Consider the following 16,982-nt stretch of genomic DNA (forward strand, 5'->3'; position numbering starts at 1 on the left):
GCGAGATGCTTCTAATAGGATCAGTCCGTTGATTCATGATAATACGAAAGTCAGATTTACGGACAAAGGCACTGAGATTTCAAAGAAATTGTAACAACCGTGGACAGATACACAAGTTGTTTTATCTGATATTCCTTTCATTATGGTTGCCCCAAGAAAGACCTGCCAAACTGCACATTCATTTCACTACCACACAAATTCTTATTATTCAATTTAATTTCCCATTGATTTTTTTTTTTTTTTTGCAGTTATTAGTCTATTTCAGTTCTACTTGAACCCCTTGGGTCTTTTTAGAAATAATACTGAGTGACACTTAAGATATTCAGACTACAAAAATGAAAACCATACTATACACTAAGAGTCTGCAAACTTCTTCATTGAAGTCCAGTTAATACATCAGGCTTTGTGGACTCTGCCACATAACCTTCTTTTTTAAATAACCCTTTGACAATATAAAAACATTCTCAACTCTGTGTGGTACAAAAAGAGGCCATGAGCTAAAGTTCTGCAACCCTTTTAAATAATAACAGTGAGCTAACAGTATATAGAACATACACAGTTACATAAAATATAAATCAGTCTTTCATTTAACATGAATTGTACTGGTTCCACAGGGTTTTGTGTTTTTTTTTCCCTGAAGCAGGTACTAAACTAGGAATGTTTTGTATTATAGAAGGATGAGGAATATACCCTGATTATTTCTCATGAGGCAAAAAATTTTGCCCAGATATTTTTTCCCCTCCCTAGGTGGTCATGGATAAAAAATGTTCACTTAGAGTTAATGAAGCATCCTTTAGAATATACGTACTTATAGTAAAATGTAAAAGCCTAAGTTTATACAGCACAAGTTGGTAAAATGCAAATTTGTGAACCCTCAAAAATTATAAATAGACACAAAATCAAAAGGCCAAAAATAGAATAAAATTCACCAATCCATCAAAATAAAATATCCATCCGTGTGTTATTAAATGACTTTCAGGATCTCTGCACTAACATTAAAAAATAGCACCAAAATTTTGTAAGGATAATGGCATACGAATGACTTGCTGTAATTGGTATTTCTACCCCACAATGCAATGAAGTCCATTGTACCTGAGATAATGGAAATCTCTCACATGGCTGCTGCATTGTTACCAAGCAACAAGAAATAAAATGTCAGGATTAGCACTTGATTTAATATATTTTTATCATCAACAAACCATGTTTCTATTCTGCTATTCTTCTGGATGTAAATGGTCATTAGTCTAAGAATTATATTTAGTAATCTATAAGAGTATGCAAAAAAAAAAAAAGAAAGAAAGAAAGAAAGGAAGAAAGAAAGCAGTAAAGTTATCACCAGGCATTCACCAAGTCCATTTTTTAAAAAATATTTACTACTTCTTTGGTGGACAGAGTTAACATAATAGTAATTCTCCTACTGAGGTTATTTTTTGCCAAAACTACAATTTGTCTTCATTAAATATATCTTCATTAGCATTCATATATTTTCAAACCAATGTAGCATTTCATAAAAATTCAATGGTATTTAATAATTATAAATGATCTTTAAATACTTTATTACTTTGAAGTAAGCAGAGTTGATCAGTTCAGTCAGTTCAGCTGTGTAAGGAAATTATCATCTTATCTGTCAAAAGACTGCATACCTGGCTAAATTTGTAGCATAAGAAACTTAAAGGTATCTCTCTCAAGAGTAGTTCAGTAATAATTATAAACTGAAATGTAAAGCATGAATAAAATCTTACAACTAAAAAACTATGAGAGAAAGAAATATAAATTAAAAGATATTACATAGGGGCGCCTGGGTGGCTCAGTGGGTTAAAGCCTCTCCTTCAGTTCCAGTCATGATCCCAGGGTCCTGGGATTGAGCCCTGCATCAGGCTCTCTGCTCAGCAGGGAGCCTGCTTCCTCCTCTCTCTCTGCCTGCCTTCTGCCTACTTGTGATTTCTGTCAAATAAATAAATAAAATCTTTTTTTAAAAAAGATATTACATAATTTAACAGGTCTATAACCAAAAAGCAATGTAAACACCTGGGCAAGCCACTGCATTCTACCAGGGTTCATGAGAGTTGGAGGAAAGAAGGTAATTTGTTCTTTCTATATTGAAACAAGTAGCTCTCTTACCTCTCCCTTCCCTTTTTATTTTTATAAGATTTTATTTATTTATTTATTTGGCAGACAGAGATCACAAGTAGGCAGAGAGGCAGGCAGAGAGACAGGGGAAGCAGGCTCTCTGCTGAGCAGAAAGCCTGATGTGGGCTCGATCCCAGGACCCTGAGATCATGACCTGAGCCGAAGGCAGAGGCTTTAACCCACTGAGCCACCCACCCAGGCACCCCACCCTGCCCTTTTTTTTTTTTTTTAAGATTTTATTTATTTATTTGACAGAGAGAAAGATCACAAGTAGGCAGAGAGGCAGGCAGAGAGAGGGGGAAGCAGGCTCCCTGCTGAGCAGAGAGCCTGATTTGGGGCTCCATCCCAGGATCCTGAGATCATGACTGAGCCCAAGGCAGAGGCTTAACCCACTGAGCCACCCAGGTAGCCTCCTCCCTGCCCTTTTGAAAGAAGAATTTGTGTCATGTGTTCAATTCAACTGGCCCAGGTAGATAAAGTAATAGCTTCTTGCTGTCTTCATTCTAGTTATCTAACTGAAGTAGAGTTTTACCAGGTAAATACTTACGGGCAGTAGGAGATACTTAGCATCTTATGTCTCACACTGTCAATGTCCAACTTGACAGTCTACTCATGAGGTACCTCATGAGGTAAATATCATGTTTCCACATATCAATCAGAGATTTGTGTGTGTGAATGAATTCACAGGGGTGACCACTAGTAGCCTGCCTAAAGATACTGTGTGCTCCAAACTGAGTCTGTCTAATGAAGTCTCTTAACTGGTTAGAAGTGCTTGTCTTATGTGAGAGAAGCTTTAATTTTTTTCTGTTTATAACTGTTTTTTCTTTTTACAGTCTCTTGCAAAAGTTATGAGTTTCACTGCTTTAAAAGCCGTAATATCAAAAGGCATTAGCAATGTCAAGATTAAGAATAAAAGACACTTACGAGGAAAGAAATTATATTTATCCCTCAGGCATTTTTGTGTTCTCTAAAGCAGGAAGGAAGATAACTAAAGTCTCTAAAAACATGGATACATTAATTGGTCTGCTTGGTGGAGATTAAATGTTCACAGAATCCACTGAAGTGATTAAGTCATGTCACTAAAATCCACTGTGTTCCAACCTTCTAATTGTAAAGTGAAGTAACAACCAGTTTGATCACTTCTGCTAAGATAATTCACGAGGAGTTATCAATGCAAAGTTCTCCAAACAAGGCCAGAGAGTCACAAGAGCCAGGAGGATCCAATCTTAGAACCATTCTCCATTCATCTCAGAGTTTTAAAGCCAGACTTATGCCTAATCATCTCTTGGGCATTATTACAAAGTGAACTAAAAATACAAATCCTATTTCCCGTAGCCTCAGAAGGAGACATTGCTATTGCCCCTGGAGAAAGCTACCTTAATGGGAGGCTCCTCAGCCTACCACCCGGCAACGAACAAGGGAGAGTAGGTCCTCCCTCGTCCTCAAAGCCACCAGGAATACTCTCGCCTTTCCACCGCTACTCCTACCACCTACACTGCTCCCACTCCGGGAGCTGCAGAGCTGGTGTCCTGACCTCCTACGGGTCTCTACTCAGAAGGCCTTTCACTGACCCTTATCTGAAACTTCAGTTTCTTCTCCTGACATTTCATGTGACTCTTCAGGCATTTTGTTTGTTTTCCTTCACACATATCAACATACGGCAAACTGCATACTTCCCTTACATACCGCACGTCTATCTTGAGCAGCACTGTAAGCTCTGTGAGAGCGGGTGTGTCTCTGGTCACTGCTGGACTTCCAGAAGCTAGAAAAGCGCCTCTCCTTAAAATGGGGTTGAGATATAATATCTGATATTTCTTTACAGATGATAAAGGAGGAGAAACAGGGACAAGGGGATGTAGATGCGGCGGGCGTGACCATGGGCTGACAGTCATTGCCGCTGAGGGATGAGCTCCTGGGGCTTCACTATCCTCTTCTGTTTACTGTTGCACAGGTTCATCATTCTTCATAACAAACATCAAAAACAAAAAATTTTTAATACCATTTATACTGCAATTAATCTTCACCCTTCCTCACCCATCAATCAGAAATGACACATGTCTGCTCGGCAGACGGGCACACATGCCATTTTTTCCTCCAGTTAATCTCCTAAGGAGAGATGGCATGTGCCAGGCATTAGCACAGAACCCAGAAGTCACAGTTCCCAAAGCTTGCCTCTTCTCACACAAGTCTTAGGAGAGCACTCTGGGAAGTAATTTCAATATGTCCGCACCTTACGACTTAGTACATTTTTTTTAAAGGGACTGATAAAACACCACATTCCTGATAATGGTGATGGCTACAGGAGACCCAGGCAGATGAGAAGGAATACGAGCAATCTTCTAATTCTCACCTGAGGTGGGTTCACAGGTGTTCAATGTGTTATTATGCTTCTTAACCCACATGGGCTATACCCACGCAATAGTTGCATGAAGCAAGTCTTTCATATGCAAATATGCAAATATACCATAATGTCAACAACATAAAAATAATTCTATTCAAGTTGTGATCATAAATATACTGTTTTAACTAAAAGCTGAAATCAGCTAAAAGAGAAGAGGCTCGGTATAAACCGTGCTGCCCTCTAACACCGGCCACGGCACAACCCTGATGAAACCAGCGGGGTTGTTTCCGGCTCAGGCAGCCTCTAGAGCCTTCCGTGGCTGAGTCAGACGACCTTTTCTGACAGAGCAGGCATGCCAGGCTGCTTGCAGGAGACAAAAGCTCAACAGTCTCCTGACTGAAGCACTCCAACCCTCCCCCTAGGTTTTCTATTATAAGGTGCTTTTTTAAAAAATGCAGAAACAGGTCACTTCCAAGGAAAATCCAAAGTGGTGGGATAGGCACCCAGGGACACTGGCAGAGGGGGCTCACGGGGAATTGAGGGATAAGAAGACCCCTCCAAAACCCAAATGAGTTCAGTTCAACCCAAGTGAGGACAGTCCTCACTTCTCATTATACACACAGAATGCAATGCCAAGAGTCATTCCCTGGCTGGTTTTGCACTTAAACTTGTGAAGTTTATCAGGGAAGACGACTGCACCCACTCAAAGAGACGGAGGTCTAAAAATATCACTGTCTGGGCCGAAAAGAGAAACATCTTTCTGCCATGTGTGCCAACATGTGCACCCACTTGTATTGTTTTTCCCAGTAGCCACCCAGTTCCTTAAGGGGGTGATGGCAGGCAGGGCGGGCGGTACAGTGGGCACTCACCAGATCACAACTTTGAGGTGAAGCACGCAAGTGGCTGCAGGCTTTAAGAAACATGAATGCAATCTTCCTATCGATTTTATTAAAGGGGAAAACAGAAACACTCAGTCACCTTATTAGCTTTATACAACTGGAAAGGGAAAAGTGTTCTGGAAAGGAGGAACATTCCTCTCTTAGAGAAACTGGAAATAACTCATATTGAGAGCAAACTGGATACTCCCTTTAATTCAAGATATAAACATCCTGGTTTACTTCTTGACAGAAAACACTAACTGTAAATTAATTAGAGAAGAAACGATGAACGAAAGAGAAAAAAAAAAGCAAGAGGTGATTCTATGTTCCTTTGTCACTCTGCTTCTAAGGCCAAAAACAATTTTGGGATGCCTAAGGGAACTATCATTAGTATTATTGACATTTATAGTTCTACCCTCCTTAAAAATCAAATCACAGGACGTAAATGGGGAAAAAAGGCTGCAAAGACGCTGCACTACAGAGCAGCCCAGAGCTTCGGAAGACAGGGTGGAATCCAGGCTCTGCTTCAGAAAAGTCCTCTAGTTCCTCTTTGAGAAGAGAGAGGAGATGAGCTGAGAGTTCTCAAAAATATTTTTTGACTGTCTAAAAATACTAGAACAGACATTCACCATATTTAAGGGAAATATGTGAACCTCTGCAAGGTTCACAGAGGCTAAAAGATAGAATGAACTGAGGTGAAGACTGAATGGACCTAGAGAGCTACTGATCCCAGGACAAGCTTTTCTCAAAGCCAGCTCCAGGGTACATAGTTGTGGAGGAGAAAAAGACCATGATCAGGATGACTGGCAAGAAAGAATAGGAGAGAGGAATAAATTAGCCAAAGAGCTCTCTGCTTGATTCTAATAGTTATCATTGAAATGGATGACTTCCAGAGATTCAGTATCTTTCAAAAAGTTTGAAAAATCATCCATTTATGATGATTTGAGTGTATTTCATAAAATAATGGAAAAGAGAAGATACCTGGAATCAATCTCTCTGTAATTCTGGGTCTACCTAGCTGTGTTAACTGTGTGACATCAGGTCACATATTTAACCCTTTCTGTACATTAAATTTCTTTTCTGTAAAATAAGGATAATACTGGTTCCTACCTTATAAGATTATTATGAGGATTACAACAATAATAATGTACATAAAGAATATAGCAGTGACTAATACATAATAAATACTTGATTAACAGTAGCTATTATTATTGTTAATAACTAGAAGGCAGAAAAAAATGTGGGTAACTGATGATCTCTGAAGATTCCTGTTTGATACCACACTGCAGAAACCAGCTCACAATCATCCATCCCACTAAGATCAGCATCAAATAAAGCAGGACAGAACAGAAGAGAATTAGAGAATCCAGGAGGTCTATGCAGATAACACAGTGCACAGAACACAGCAAACAGGAGGAGCTGGAGGTCCAGAGAACTCACCAGTATCAGAATAATACAAAAGTCACAGTCAAAATGGACTCGTCATATCAGAAAATACTCCCATCCCCAATTCCAAATGATTTTCCTTTTTTGAGAACACAGTTTTTATAACTCAAGTTATGAGCATATAGACCTCTTCTACCATGGAGCTTAGGATAATCCATTACCTAAAAGCTGTTTTGCTTAGATTCCTAAGATAGAGTGACAAATTAGATTTCCTCTTGATCATCAAAACTAAGCTCTGTCCAATCAAATTTTCATAGTGATGATGTTCTATGTGTTGACACTATCACTGACAGTAGTCACTAGTCCTATGCAGCTACTGAAGAGAAAATTAATTTTATCTTAATTTTAATTAATTTAATTTTTAAATATCACATGTGCTAGTGGCCACCATGCTGGACATTGCAGATATAGTCAATTGGGAGTAGCTAACGGAAACACTGTATTGAAAAGGATCCCACAGTGAGTCTATGTTTAGCAGAAAAGAGTACAGCCACAGATAGCGATGTCTGTTCTCAGAGAAGGAGGGGGCTAGCCTTTACCATATTTACAGGCTCAGTTAAGGGAACTGACCTCCCCATCTCTTATGCAAAACAAAAACAAAAGAACAAAACAAAAAACAACTCCTCCCTTTTCTAGTTATCTACAGTGATTCTCAGACACTAGAGGGTCATTTTCTGTTCTTAGAAGAAATAAGATTGGCTGAAAAGAACCAGATTATAAAAGAAGAAGAAAAAAAGAACTTCAGCCAGGAACATGCATACTGCCCTTGGTATTCAGAGAAGGAATGTTAGTTCCAGGAAGAGTTACAGAAGCACATAAAATCAACACGGTTAAACTACCAATTATTTTAAGCTAGGTTATAGGCTTTTTTTCAGTGGTAGTGTGTAGATGTGCCATGTACAGGTCATTAAGATGATTTAATAAATTAAAAAAAATAAATTACACAGTGAGAGTAAACCACATTGTCCATTTTGAATGCAGAAAATACACAAAAGCCAATTCAGAAGAAACCACCATGCCTGGGTTGGAAGTACCATATCCTCCAGAACTTTAAAAATAACATACTTCACTATTCAAGAGAGGAACAGAATTCTAACATTTGATTTTTCAAAAACACCACTATGCTGCCCCTATGAGATACTACCTTGGCCAAAAAGTATGCAAGGAGTCAGATGCCACATACAGTAACACTACCATCATGAGAAAAACCTCAAACATATCTTCTCATTTCCAGATCCCATAACAGGTTCCTATAAAGCTCTCCCAAAGACAAGCTATCTCAAACTTTCATGAAAATTTGGTTCCAGGGTGATTCTCAAAGCCTCAAGTTAAGAATCATTTTGAAGTCTCCTTTCAGGTTCAAATACATATAAACAAAATGGCATGTTTGGGTAGCAAGCCACCTATTTTTGTCCCAGAGCTGCAGCCCTAGAAAGGCTCTAGAATTAGTGAAGTATCTCCCACACCATGAGATGTCCAAAGAAGAGCCACTTAGTTCCTTAATTCAAATGCTCCAAACAGAACCACATCAAAGCAATTACTTGTACTACACTCCTTCTTCCTTAAAGAATTAATAGTATCAAACACAGTAAGATAATGATACAATTCAACTATTCTTCTGGGATTCTATATATAAAAATTCATCTTATAATTTTACCTAAGGAGTCCTATTTTATTCAAATACTAAAGGACTGTTACAAGCTAACCAGTCTCATGGCTTGATCCCAAAGAGAACATTCCAGTGAGCCCCTACCCAAGCAGAAAGCCAATGTTACAGTAAAATTTCAATTATCACAAATATTTCTTTAAGATTTTATTTATTTATCTGCCAGAGAGACAGAGAGAGAGTGAGCAGCAGGGTAAGAGGAGAAGCAGGTTCCCCACTGAGCAGGGAGCCTGATGTGGGATTTGATCCATAATCCGGGGATCATGACTTGAGCTGAAAGTAGATGCTTAACCATGGAGTCACCTCATTGTGTCCCTCAACTAATACATATTTAAATAGAATCCTTAGATATCCAAAATTTAAAAGGAGTCATTGTTTGCCCTCCAGAAGACAAAAGAACTGTTATATATTTTCTGAACTAATACATAACAGCAAGCTTAAAAAGCAACCTCTGGAAAGCAGAAATAACCTCTTTTCTTACCTCTACCACTGTGGTCTCTGCAGCTTTGCACATTGGCAAATTGAAATTTCTTGCACTTTTCCTATATTAGGAGTCGGGGAAAGTGGGAAAAGAAGACCAAAAATAAGAAGAGTTTCTCTCAGCTTTATAGATTAAAAGAATTTCTATAAACTAAAAATCTATGGAACTTTTAAAAGAATGTATCATATTTTCCATAAGTGTTAAAATAATTTTATAAATAAAAGCAATGGCCACTTCACTCAATCACAGGTTCTATGGAGTTGAAGGAAAGAGGGACTGTTTTTCATATTCAACATATAGATCACATACAGAAAGATAAAATAGATTATTAATAATATTTAAAACTAATTTGCCTAAATCTTTTAACTGGGATCTCACTTTGTTTCTACAGTTATATATTTCACCAAATATTTAAAAAAGTACTTGTTAATATTAAAAAAGTACCCAGTACTTTATATGAGGGAAGGTATAGTAATTATATCTATTAAAGAGAAACCTATTGCTGAAATAAAATGAAACATTCATTGGTAATGTGTGAGTCATCTACAAAGATCATTCCGGGGGACCAAAGTCTAATGAAATTTTTTGAAGTACAACACCCACATTAGACCCTGAGGTGTAAAAATTTCCAGAAAGTGCCAATTTTGCTGATGATTTTGCACTCAAGTTTTTAAATTAATGCATCACTCACTGCCATCCATAAAAATTTTAATGTTTTTTTTTGTTGTTTCTGAGGGTATAAGCTGATTAAAAAAATGCTTATTTGATAAAGGGAAATGAATTATATCTCTCTTTTACCGGTGTTTTTAGGCCACCAATGTTTATCTCACTTAGATTCAAGGATAAATATAAAGACAGGTGTGTCCCTGAGACAGAAGTCCTTGGGTACTGTCACAGGTTGCTAAGCTGGATTCATCCAGCATGTCCAGCATCGAAAGCTCTGGCAGTGTGGCCAGAGGCAAAGGTGTGCAGGGCTGCCCAAACAATGGCCTAGAAAGACCTTTTACCAATTGTTCCATTAACAGTGAAGGTCACCCTAGAAATCAGAATCTTAAGAATCTGAGTCACTTGACCATTGCTGAAGAGCAGTCTCATCTCCTATCAGTAACCACAGGCTCAGTCAATTCAGTCTTCAGATAACAGAGCCAGGCAACCAAACACATGATAAACTCATGGAAATAGTTTAGATAATTCATTTCCATTTGCTTCTATACAATTTCATTCATCTTTTTAAAAAATGCAACTGAACTAGGGCGCCTGGGTGGCTCAGTGGGTTAAGCCTCAGTGGGTTAAGGTCATGGTCTCAGGGTCTTGGGATTTAGCCCAGCACGGCCTGACTCTCTGCCTACTTATGATCTCTCGTTCTGTCAAATAAATAAATAAAATATTTAAAAAAATAAAATAAAATGCAACTAAACTTTGCAAACATTACACCAAGGTGTCAAGTAAGGCAGGCATGATGCAAAATGTGTAACTGCCAAGATCAGTTGTAATCAAAACCTGGTTGAATTAAAAAAAATCAAATACAGCATTAATATCATATAAGAGCTTCAGAAATGAACAAAAACATGAGAATAGTCACTGAGAATTTAACTGTGATCTCACCAGAGATCACAGAGGTGGATTCAGTAAAGATAAAAATTATTACTAACAGTAAATGACCATATTATAAGAAAGAAAACTATTTCTGTAAGCTAACAGGCAAAGTCTTCAAGACTTGTACATGTATATTCAAAGATGGTACAATTTTCAAAACAACCATATAATGTATAAATCCAACATACTAAATACTTGGTATTTAGTATGCTCAGGGTAATCAAAAGACTTTGAAATCCATTAAGCCTATGGCTTAATATCTGTGGCTATCCAAGTAACAGAATGAAAGTTTAGCACCATCAAGATTAATCAACTTTTCAGATAAAACCTACTTAAGTATTTCCTAGTAGACCCCAACAGGACTGGAAAAGAACAGACCTAAATGGTTGTTAGCAACATCTTTCCGGAATATCAAAAAAATTTAGACATTTTAGGTAATGCATATTAATAACAATATAAAAAATTAAATGCAATTGTGTGCTTTTTCTCACATTTGCTAAGTACGTCTCAACCCTGTAACTTGTCCTGGCAACTAAAATACACATGGAAAAAAATAATTTGTACGTGACTATACACAAGGGTAAACTGATTCAAAATAGCTACCAAGCAGTGCAATGTGGGCACCATCCAATCAGAACAGACTCCCCCAAGTACACCACATCATGCACACACTGACCTGTGGGTTTGATTGTAAGCTACTCTTCACGTGAATTTTTAAACAGCAAACACATCAAGATAACTGTTTTCTAATCATAATTTAGGAAATGTAAAGTTCCTGACATGCATTTGTTATTTTTTTTTTTTTTAAAACCATCATACTACCTGAAAATCACGTTTCCTGCTTGGTCTGCCTTCCACGCTTTCACCAAAGCAAAATCTCCTGTAATTGCTTCCTCCAAAATAAAATGCTGACCGTTAAACTCTCTCACCTGCAGGAGACAGAGAGGGCATTGTCAGGTGTGTGCTCTGACAGAAGCAGAGAATACGGATACGAGCCTGGTCGGGGAAGGTTTCTCCAAGAGAGAACAATACACAGAGACTTCGAGGGTGAGTAGTGGGAGGCAACTAGGATTTAGTCAAAGAGGTGGAGGGGGAACCGAGGAACAGCGTGTGTGAAGACTCAGTAGCAAGTGAGCTTGGTAAACTTGAGGAACTGAAAGATCCGTATGTTTAAGGCATGGGCTATAGGTCAGCACTCTTTTTATTATTTGTTATTATTTATACATTTTTATTATTTGTTATTATTTATATTTTATATATTTATATATTATACATCATTTACATACTTTTATTATTTGCTATCATTCATATATTATATATATTACTATATATATTAAGTATATATAATATAGAAAATAGCCCATCTTTCCCTCCCCCTGGGGCAGGAGGGACAAAACGATATAAGCTGAGTAAAATGGGCAATGTATTTTGCACATAAAAGTTATAAAAATCCATTCATCTCTCCTATTTATAACTGTCTGTTGAAATTTTAATTGGAATACCTGGAATTTGCAGATGAAACTGGAGAACTGACATGCCATAGCTTTCCAAATGGGAGCATAATATATGCCTACATTTTCTAAAGTCTTCTTTTACCTCCTTGAATTGCTTTTAATTTCCCCCCCAAAAAAGCTTTGTATATGTTTTTTAGGCTTATTCATAGGTATTTCATTGGTTTTTGATGTCACTATGAGTATTCTGTGTTCTTCTGTTATACCTTCTCTCCGTCATCACTGGTCTAATGGAATGGTATGGATTTTTTACATGTATTGTCTTTCAATTCTACTACAGATGGAGTGGGGAGAGGGGAGAAGAAGCATAAAGTAAAACTAGGTCGTGACATTTTGTTCCTTTTTTCTGCCTGGGCATTTAGCTCTGGGAATTGAAACAAAGAAGAGAGTCTGTGCGGGTGCTCCATCCCACACAGGAAGGCAGAACTCCATTCTCGTTCCGACACCACCCTCTAGTGGACAAAGCGCACGCAGAGTACAGAAAGCTGCGGGACAAAGTTTGCACTATTTATCTTACTTTAACCATGGTTTAAAGCAGAAATCCTTTCTTAAAGAACAGCTTCCTTAAAGACCTTATCCCACGTTCCTGCTAGAGACTATTAATGAATCCAGGAGATTCCTGAAAAAGGAAGATCTCACTAAAGTGAAACTTAGACAAATCATATGAAAGATATTCATAAACTGCACATCAATACACAGCTTTTTAGAGTTTCATGCATTTCAAAGTCATTACGGAAAACACCAAGGATGACAGAGGAGTTATGTTGCATACAGATCTAGAAAATTACATACAGATCTAAATATATGCTAGTCCAAGGCAATGTGAAAAAACGGACTTTTTTTCCCCTATTCCAATTACACAATTTCCTGATGGATCTACAAACCCGCAGCTGCAGATGTTAGCCATTCTAAAATTTTAAAACAGGGAAGAGATTGGTTTTGCCATACTAGCTATTGCACTCACTGTTAAGAGCTGTGTGTTTCCCAGTTACCACTTTCTCTTTTTTCATCCCTTCCTTGAGTCCACTCCAATCAAATTCCCACCTTTCCAGAAAAATCCTCTCTTCCAGAAGAATCATTCTTTAAGGTCACCAATGACCTCCAAGTTTCTAAACCCAATGCTCAAAGCCCTGTCCTGTTAACTGATCACTCCCTCCTTTGTAAAACTGCCCTTGTCTTTCAAGTTATCAAACTCCCCTCGGTTTTCTCTACACTTTACTAGACACTTTCCCATTCTTCACTGCTCCTTTTCCTCTCCCCACCCTTTAAATACAAGAGGTATTTACTACCTGTACTCCAGCCCCAGGCACTCAGCTAGCCCCACAGATTTCAGTACTACACGCTGAAGACTCCCAAGTCTCCTATCCCAGGTCTAAACGCTCCCCAAAGCTGGAAACGACTGAGCAACTTCTGCTGGAGCCTAAAGGATGTCTCAAATGCACACAGTCCCTGACAAGGCTCTTTGATTACCCCCATACTTTGTCCATCTCAGTAAGCAGTATGCTTGATTCTGGCCATTCCACACACGCCGCAGGCAATCCACTGGTAAATCCTGCTCGCTCTGCTATCAACACAGGTCCTGATTCCAACCACCTCCCATAAGCTCTGCTGTTAACCACCTCACTTGCTCACTGCTTCTGTTCTTCAAATACCAAAAAACTCTCTACCAGGCAGCCACAGTGATCCTTCCAAAATGTAACTTGACCACATCACCCTCCGACCTCTGAACTCTCTGCTGTCCTCTCACCGCTCAGTAAAACCCAGACTCATGTGATCTGGTTCACACCTCCCTTCCGCCTCCCATCGTACTGTTCTCTGCCTCATTTCCTCTGTTCCAGTCTCACTGCCCTGCTGTTCCACAAACAGGGCTAGCCTCCCTAAGGACCATGTCCTTCCTCTTCCTTCTGACCAGAGCACAACCCAATAATCTTTGCCCACTCATTCTCCTGTTTTATTGTGATGTCTATCAACTGTCACTTCCTCAGAGAGGTTTCCCGTGACCCAATCTGGAACACCTTCCCTGGTCAGTGACCATTCTCCCTGCCCTTACACCCTCCTCGATTTTTCTTCACAGCACTTTCATTATTGACATTATGTGTCTATTAATTCAGTCCTCGTCAGTTCCTCCATTAGTCGGGGACTTGGTCTAGATCATCCTCTTTTCTACCATGCTTGGGCCAGTGCCTAGCAAATACCCCTGAATTAAGAAATTTACTCACCTCCTCTTCCTACCATAAGTAGGGGACGTAAAGAGCCAACAAGAATCATTTCAAGAAATTGTTTTGTCACATTCCTAGGTAATTCAGACAAAAGTAAAGAACTACTAGATTTGTGCACCTGACTCCAGGCAAAAATGAACCCAGGCCTTCAGGACAGACTCCACAGTCTATCCTAGGTTTTCCCAGGGCAAGTTAATGCTCTAACTTCTAGCAAACTCTTGAAGTATTAACCTACTTGTTTTGGGCATCATTATCTAATTACTAAGATCCATCTTAAAAATTAGGCTCCTGTCTTACTTTGTCGAAAACTTTTTAAACCTAATTAGGCAGTAAAGAAAGAAAGAAGATAGAATATAAAAAAATGTTAATCAAAGCTTTGAGTCAATATAGGTCATTCTAAACAGAAAGGCAAAGCTCCAGATGGAGGACGCTAGAGACAAACACTGAACAGCAAGGGGCATGTTCAATGACCTTTTATCTTTTCTCAAAACATGGGGGTTCAGAACTAACATCACTATAAGCAAAAAAAAAAAAAAAAAAAAAAAAAAATTTATAAAAACCACAAAAAGCAAGTGGTTAGAGCTCCCTTGATTTACTAAGCTGTCATTTCCTTAGAGCTAAGCTCAGCATTTCTGCAGCCTGAACTAATGCTCTTGAACCACATGGCCGGGGGCAGGGAGAAGGACTAAAAATACAGTAATGGAGTATTGGCATGTGTAATTATTACAACTGGCTCAAATCTAAGTATCTCAAATACCTGTATATCGAGTCATATTCTTCTCTAATATGTGAGTGAAGTTACTCAGTATAAAGGCACTCCATTCTATCCAGCACTTTAAATAAAACTAAATTATTCAGTCAGCTCAAGTATGTCCAGTATACAAAATGAAGGACAAAGGAGACAGGATGAATGCTCTATTTTACTATGTAATTACAACCGTCCCCTGCTTTTCAGAACTGTAGACAAACAAACCTGTGATGTCCTTGGCTTTTTTTTTTTTCTTCTTCACCCACATCTAGAAGGGGCTTGAGAATGAAAAGTTTAATACAATATATATCATACACCCACTGTTTTTTCCACATGAACATGATCAGAAGTTATAAATGCTCCTACATTTGTTAAAACTCACCATAAAACTAATCTTGACTCACACATACATAGTTTCTTTTCTTCTCATTTACTTATTCTGGTTTCTCTATGTGATTTTTAATTATTGGCAGATGCTCAGCTTTAGCTAGAAATTTTACGTGCCAAACACACATAAATGGAGAAAGAGTCCCTTCTCACACACAGCAGATTTTATCTTATCTACCCACTGAGTCCACCTGGAATCCTAAGCTTAAAAAGGGGGTATTCCAGTGTCACCTGGGTGAAGGGCCACGTCTTACCTCTCTCGGCTTACTGGCAATGGCAATGCTGCCATCCTTGTTGTATTTGATCGGTGCCCCTCCTTGTTGCACCAGGGTCCCGTACCCGGTGCTGGTGTAAAATGCGGGAACTCCAGCCCCACCAGCACGAATCCGCTCTGCAAGCGTGCCCTACAAGTGAGCAACCAACACACCATAAGAGGTTCATCAAGCACACTTCTGTGTGTGGATACAGAAACACTTAACAGACACGGTTCCTCTCTCTAGAGGTTTATCTTTCTAAACAGTACCTAGCACTGTGTTATTGGTGTATTTCGCTCCCACGGTATGCTGGATTAACGGGAAACAAGTATTGTCCCTCCGGACAACAATCTCTCAATTCTTACTCCACATTCAAATGCAACTGCTTCTTTGCATCATTGTGTTCTCAGCTTTCTGGTCTCCCACTGCTCTCTTGACATCATATTCTCTATCAGTTTATTTGTAAAATTTTAAAATCAATTTTCAAATCTGATCTATATCACTATATATATATTTAAAAACACGTATGTAAATTTTGTGCTTTACTGTGTGCCCTATGCAGGTATAGCCTGAAGCTTATGATGCATAACAATGCCATTATTAAGATAATAATAATATATTCATTTACTTAAGAGTTATTCTAAAATATTCTTATAAGGGGTGCCTGGGTGGCTCAGTGGGTTAAGGCCTCTGCCTTCAGCTCAGGTTGTGATCCCAGGGTCCTGGGATGGAGCCCCGCATTGGGCTCTCTGCTCAGCGGGGAGCCTGCTTCCCTTCCCCTCTCTCTGCCTACCTCTGCCTGCTTGTGATCTCTGTCTGTCAAATAAAATAAATAAAATCTTTAAAAAAATAAAATAAAATAAAATATTCTTACAAGCATTTTATTAACTACATTATCTAAAGAAAAATCAAAAGTTAGGTAAAGAGTACCACATACAGGTAATTTGGTTTTTAAAAGCTAAGAATACTTCAAATTTTATCTCAGAGTAGAAACAACTGTATGCAAAGTTTCTTGGGATCTTCTTTTGATCATCTTTATTCCCTTCCTAGGTACCAGCGGTTCAGACCTGATTTCCCTAGCTCCCCCCTACCCCCAACTACTTTCCAACCCAGTTCTCCCACAGCGGAATAACTCTGGCCCTAAATATCTCCAATCTCCCACTCTAACCCTGAAACCCACTGTTACAGTCTAGTTATGTCATATTCATACTACATAACTGATCAATCAGTAGTAAGAACTGGTTTAGGTCTTAATAATATTGTTGAAATTATCTCAACCTGAAAAAATTTTCTACTTTAACTGGGTCCTTTAAGTATTAAACTCA

The 16,982-nt window shown here is 38.5% G+C and overlaps 1 protein-coding gene across 1 annotated transcript in view; it reads right to left on the minus strand.

The window, feature by feature from the left end:
- Positions 1-16,982, minus strand: part of OXCT1 (3-oxoacid CoA-transferase 1) — a 127,987-nt gene that overhangs the window by 85,579 nt on the left and 25,426 nt on the right. Inside the window, exons 5-7 of the mRNA XM_059417058.1 lie at positions 15,658-15,807; positions 11,361-11,467; positions 8,943-9,003 (exon numbers count right to left, since the gene is read on the minus strand). Of these exons, the coding sequence (XP_059273041.1) occupies positions 8,943-9,003; positions 11,361-11,467; positions 15,658-15,807 (318 nt within the window). The remainder of the gene's footprint in view (positions 1-8,942; positions 9,004-11,360; positions 11,468-15,657; positions 15,808-16,982) is intronic.

The sequence above is a fragment of the Mustela nigripes genome, chromosome 12 (genome assembly GCF_022355385.1).
Source record: "Mustela nigripes isolate SB6536 chromosome 12, MUSNIG.SB6536, whole genome shotgun sequence".
Classification (NCBI taxonomy): domain Eukaryota; kingdom Metazoa; phylum Chordata; class Mammalia; order Carnivora; family Mustelidae; genus Mustela; species Mustela nigripes.